This window comes from Condylostylus longicornis, unplaced genomic scaffold, assembly GCF_029603195.1.
Source record: "Condylostylus longicornis isolate FDR11 unplaced genomic scaffold, ASM2960319v2 ptg000080l, whole genome shotgun sequence".
NCBI classification, from domain to species: domain Eukaryota; kingdom Metazoa; phylum Arthropoda; class Insecta; order Diptera; family Dolichopodidae; genus Condylostylus; species Condylostylus longicornis.
Window position 1 is genome coordinate 5,373,888 of NW_026578048.1, and position 6,414 is coordinate 5,380,301.

General features: G+C 24.2%; 1 protein-coding gene across 1 annotated transcript; it reads left to right on the forward strand.

The window, feature by feature from the left end:
- Window positions 1-734: 734 nt before the first annotated feature.
- Window positions 735-5,728, forward strand: LOC129613002 (GTP cyclohydrolase 1-like). The gene is made up of 2 exons (XM_055526879.1): window positions 735-1,631; window positions 4,559-5,728. The coding sequence occupies exons 1-2, from the start codon at window positions 1,304-1,306 to the stop codon at window positions 5,230-5,232; spliced, it is 1,002 nt and encodes a 333-aa protein (XP_055382854.1). The 5' UTR covers window positions 735-1,303; the 3' UTR covers window positions 5,233-5,728.
- Window positions 5,729-6,414: the final 686 nt, after the last annotated feature.

Below are 6,414 nucleotides of genomic sequence, written 5' to 3' on the forward strand. Positions count from 1 at the left end.
TCAAACTTAATTATTAATACAAATTATATATCATAGCATAAAATTATATCTAAAGTACGCAAATGTATTTCTTACGTACCTCTTTAACATCATTATAGGCGGCAATATGTATAAATAATAAAAACTACTGTCGTACCTGGTAAGCTCTCATTTATAATAGTATAATACCAAAGTGAAAAATTACACTTATCTAAAGGCAAATAAAATATATAAAAAAAAAACAAAAAGAGAAAAAGAGAAATAATTTATCAACAAATAAAAATTTAAAACGCATTCTGACGCGCGCGTCTATTGAGTCACCACGAAAATTCTTTGGTAATTTTTTTCTTTTTCTTTTTTTCTGTTTGTTGTTCTTCTGAAAATTTTCTCAAATTACTGTTGTTATTACATTATTTTTTATCGTTCGCTATCTACCGTCATCATGATTTTTATTGTGAGTGTTGTACACATATTTTATTATTGAAATATTTACTGTCAAGACAGAATGAAAATTTTTTATCAATAACATACATACTTAGTATGTAATTAATTTTGACTCAACACAATATATTAGTGTGGTTGTTTTCGTTATTATACTCTATGTATTCAAATTGCTGTTGCTTTTTTTAAAAGCGAATAACAAGAACAGAGAAGAACAAAACAAAAAAAAAATATACGTAAGAAGAAGAAGAAGAAAATTCAATAAAAAATTAACAAAAATAATATATTGAGAATTTATTTAAGACGCGATAATAAAAAGTGATAGTTGCCCCGCCTAAATTACTAACTGGTTTAAAAACGCTTAAAATTTTTTTATTCAAAATATTAAAATTAATACAAAAAGATACTATTGACTTGACAAAAAAAAAAGAAAAAATAAAAAAAAAATATTTTATAAAACGAGCTTATTTAGCATCTAGTCAATATAAAATTTAAATCAGTTTACGATTGATAAGAACTCTGTTAAGAACTCTCTCTGTCACAGTATCGTGCATTCGCTTATTCAATGATTGATCTTAGAAAATAAAAGAAGTGAATAAATTATAATAAAAATATTTGTTAAATATACATACACACAAAACATACATACGAAATAATAATTAATTTAATTAATGTGATTTATTTAAATTCTAATTGAAATTCAAAAATAAATTGTAATTATTTATTAAAAAAAAATAATAATAATAAAAAAAAGCATAGAAGTAAATAAAAAAGAAATTAATGTTAAATTAAATAACATTATAAAGAGAAAATAAAATAAAGTAAAGGAAAAAAAAAAATTTGAGAAAATATAAATAGAACTATAAAGAGAAAAATCACTAAAATGAGTCGAGTTCATCGTCAGTTATCAGAATTATCTGAATTAAGTGCTAGTGAATTAAATGAAGCAATTGATGATACAAATTTTCCACAATCTCATGTATTATCACGAGGACGTAATAATAGTATATGCAGTGTTAGTAGTGCATCAGGAACATCATCATTAAATTATGATGGTAAAAAATTTAATTATAGTAATATTAATGATGTTAATCAGCAACAACAATCATCAACTGATAAAATAACAAAATTGAATGGTGATATTAATGAAAATGATTCAGAACAAAATGGTGATGGTGACACAATTAAAATGTTAAGACGTGAACAATCAGGTATTTTATAAAAATAAATTTATTTCTTGTATTGTTTTTATCATATTTTAATTATTATATTTAGTATACAAAGTCACTTAAGACAAGTTTTAGTAATTAGTATAAAGTTAATAATATTTTAAGTAAATTTTAAAAAGATTTTATATGCAAACTAAATGACCATAAAAATTACTTTTAAAAATATAGTCAATTTTAAGTCAATTATCTGCACGATAATTCAAATTCTAATTTAATTTTTTAAACACTTGCAGTAAATTGTAAATTTAAATTCTGAGCTCAGTTAAAATTTTAGTAAATCGTGTCTAAGTTTAATTATCAGAAGAATAATTAGTGTAATCACAGAAGGAATGGAACGAAGACGATATTTTATAATTTGAAATATTTAATAAAGACAAAGAGCAGTATAATGAGTCTTACTTGAGAAATCTCATCTTTCATAATTTGCCTTACTTGATGGCTACTATATAATTGTTGTAACAATAATAATAATTAAGCATTACCAATATTTTATTTTAAATAAATATTTAAACTGAATCAAATTTTTTAGACCCCAAATATATAAGTTTAGCTCATCAACAAAAAAAAAAATCATGGATCCATTTGACACAAGTCATATCATTTCTCTAGAAAAAAACAAAAAAACAAAATGAATTAATACTGATTTGACCTCTTACTCGATCATCAAAAGATTTGACCTTTTGTGGCACACTTCGTATATTGTTTTCTCATTTAAATAATAAAATATGTTCGTTAATAAAAATTACATGTGCGCTATAAAATCATTTATTATTGGAAAGTGAATTAATTAATTTATTTATAATGAAAATCAAGTTTTTATCTAATATCCGTCTGAACACAGAAACTATATTTAAATTATGTACATATTGCATGTAGACAAGGCAAAAATGGAATAACCTTTGATAGTGAAATAACATTGAAATATGAAAAAATAATCTTGAAGAAAGCTCGGTTATTTATTATTAAAAGTTAGAAGTTTTATTTTAAATGTGAGAACAACTTTTTTTTAAGTATTGTGAGAAATTCATAACATTGAAGAATAGAAATATTAAACATAAAATGCTCTCTTATTTAATAAAAAAATATTCAATGTTGAGTTGGGTTAAATAAATGGTTTATAATGTAGCACTTCTCTCTTCGATAAGTGAAAATACTGTTTTTAAAAATGATCTAGTGTTTAAATGTACTACATTATTAAAATTAATTTCATTCATATACGAATATATTTCAAAAATTGCATACATTTAGGATGAGCATTCTATGTTGTCTTTAAATTAAAATAAAAAAAAAATATTTAAAGAGGAGTTAACATAAAGATCGAATTTAAGGGTTAATTTAGTGAGTTAAGAAAAATAATTATAGTTTTTGATGGTATGGCATTTACCGTAAGCTTCCTGCTTTCAAACAAATTTAAAAAAGCTTGTAGTTGTAAGAAATATGAATAATATAAGATGCCGAAAATTCAAATTTTACAAACTTCGAGAGGCGTATCGAAATAACTTTCTTTTAACGAAATGAAGTATTTATTTGTATCTAAAAGTTAGTAAAATTTTAGATTCCTGCAACCTGAAGTCTGGAAAAACGGATTTTAGATAACGGTAAATTATAATGCCCATTTCGTATTTTTAAAGTTCGAATATGGTATGCCACAGTAAAAGAACTGTACCACTACTTTTCTGCGTTTACCGAATTTAAAAAATGTTTGACGCGGAATTTTTTCAAAGAATATGCAATCAAAGCTAGAGCTATAAGCTTTTTTGAAATAACTAACTTTTTTTTTTAAAAAATTTCTAGCTCAAAATTTCATTTTTGAGAAGCTATTAATCCAAATGTTTGACATCAATTTTTGATATTGCCGTTATGTAGATTTAATAACTGAGAAAATTATGATGAATTTTCTTAGAGGAAAAAACTGCTTTGTAAACATAAACATTTGTAACAAAAGCTTTTCTCTAAAGCTTCATAAGAGCAAAATTTCAGAATTAAAAGAAGTAAGGAAATGTCAGTTTTGATTAGAATGTTGCAATGTTAATGTTGTTGTAGGCGAGTTTGTACACCAATATACGTACTGCATAAGTTTATTCTTAAGATTTTCCTAGCAATGTCAAATATCAACTACCGTGATCATTATGAGTCTTCAAGGATTCAAAGTTCAACGTACTAAATTTAAACGCTTAGAGACGTGTTTTTTTCAAATATTTTATATTTTATCGCTTTAAGCTATCAATTTTTTTTTTCTAAAATGAATAGATTACGACAATAATAAAGAGTGTATTTTTTTTTTAATAAATTTAATTATCATGTAAGACTATAAACAATAAATTTTCATTTTAAAGATTAGTTGTTAGTTGTCACTAAACTATGATTATTGTTTAACCACAATCGTTAAAATTATTTGCGAAAATTTAGTTTTTTTTAATAGCATATGGAAAAGAATTATCTCTTCGACAATATGGGACAGAACACTGAACGTAAGTACAAAAAAAAAATTAAAATATGAAGAAATCTTTTCATACGAAAAATAATTTTGTTTTTTAATGACTGGTGCAGTACTAAATAAGTGTTGTTTAGGCACATGTACTTATGCCATAATGTTGACATTTTTCATCAATCAACATTCTAACAGTTTGGTTCATAATGTCATTAAATGCCAGTAGAGTTTGTGTTACAAAATTTTTGTATTACGAGATGTCTATATTAAATTTTTGCATTTTTGCATTAAGTAGGGCTTTCAATTGACTTTGAATATAAAATTAAGAGCTTTTTATAGCTGGATAAAAAAATAGTAGTTTTACGTTATTTAAAATTTGCATTAAGTAATAATTTTTATTTTACTTTTTAATTATTTTTACTAACAATTTTCAAGAAAAAAAAATATTAAATTAATATTAAATTCTTTTTAATTTCAGTTGAATCATCTGCAATGTTATCAAGGCAAGTATCACGTCGTACATCAACTACACCTGGACATGAAAATTGTACATTCCATCATGATTTAGAATTAGATCATAGACCACCGACACGTGAATCTCTTATACCAGATATGGCACGTTCATATCGTCTATTATTAAGTAGTTTAGGTGAAGATCCAGAAAGACAAGGTTTATTAAAAACACCAGAACGTGCCGCTAAAGCAATGTTATTTTTTACAAAAGGCTATGATCAAAATTTAGAAGATGTATTAAATGGTGCTATTTTTGATGAAGATCATGATGAAATGGTTGTTGTTAAAGATATTGAATTCTTTTCAATGTGTGAACATCATTTGGTACCATTTTATGGTAAAGTATCAATTGGTTATTTACCATGTAATAAAATATTGGGTTTAAGTAAATTAGCGCGTATTGTTGAAATATTTTCAAGACGTTTACAAGTACAAGAACGTTTATCAAAACAAATTGCTGTTGCTGTAACACAAGCAGTACAACCGGCTGGTGTTGCTGTTGTTATTGAAGGTGTTCATATGTGTATGGTAATGCGTGGTGTACAAAAAATTAATAGTAAAACAGTAACATCAACAATGTTGGGTACATTCAGAGATGATTCAAAAACAAGAGAAGAATTTTTGAAATTAGTTAATTAAATAAAAATTTGATGAATCTTTTGACAGATTTTAATTTTATAATTTTTTGTTTTCTATTTTTTGCATATAAAAAACATGACATTATAAAATATAATGTATACTTATATATAAAATTTAATTTGATTTTTTTTTGTACTCACTGCTGCGCCGCGTATTAGAAGAGTAGAAGAATCAAGTGTACTTAAGAATCGAGAATCGAATTTTTATTTTAATTATTTAAGTGCCTATTAAAAATTTTTTATAAAATTATTGAAAAATATCAAGTTTTTTTTTTGCTTTTAATTAAACATTAATACATACATATATAAGTACATACACATATTTACATTTTTAAAAGTAGTAATTAAGACATAAAATTTGAAAATAATTAATAATTATGTTTTTTTTTTGTTCTTTTTATTAATTTTAATTTAATTATATTTACTATACTGTTTTATATATAATTATATTATATATATACATATTTTTTTTTATATTTTAATAACCTTCATTATTACGCGAACATTAATATTTAATAAGAAAGAAAAAAAAAAAAAAAAAAACTTGTTTTATTTAATTTTACTGTTATCATTTTGAAAAATTTTCATAATATTCGTACTAAAGAATAATTTTTATAAAAGAGGGAAGTGTTGCCGAGTAAATATTTGCGAGGGAAAAATAATAATAAAATTCGATTAATATTTTTATTTAATAATTAAAAATTTTATTGGTATAAGAGTAAAACTAAAGTGTTTCTTTTTCTTGTTATTTTTTTTTTGATTTAAAAATTATGTTCGTAAATCGCAATTAAAATTATTTTGATTAAATTTTTATTATTTTATAAGTTTTGTATTTGTACAGTAGTGACGAAATATTTATATTTTTTCTTCTGTTGTTCTTATATTTTGCTCTATACAGGGTGAAAAAATTCTGACTTTGACGAGCTGTATATCGTAGACTGTGACTCAAATCAAACTAATTGTAAGACTAAAAAATCTTTTTACTGAGGGTTTGATCGTGATTTGTCACTGGGCATTGGCCTTTTAACTCATATTTACAAAAAATGGGCAGATCAAATACGCAGCAATGTAGATTCTGCTACCGGAGCACAGCGGATTACACTCATATCCTATTTGAGTGTGATGCCTTGGTCCGCTCTAGCTACAGATATCTCTTGGCCTTGGACTTGGATTCTCATGAATC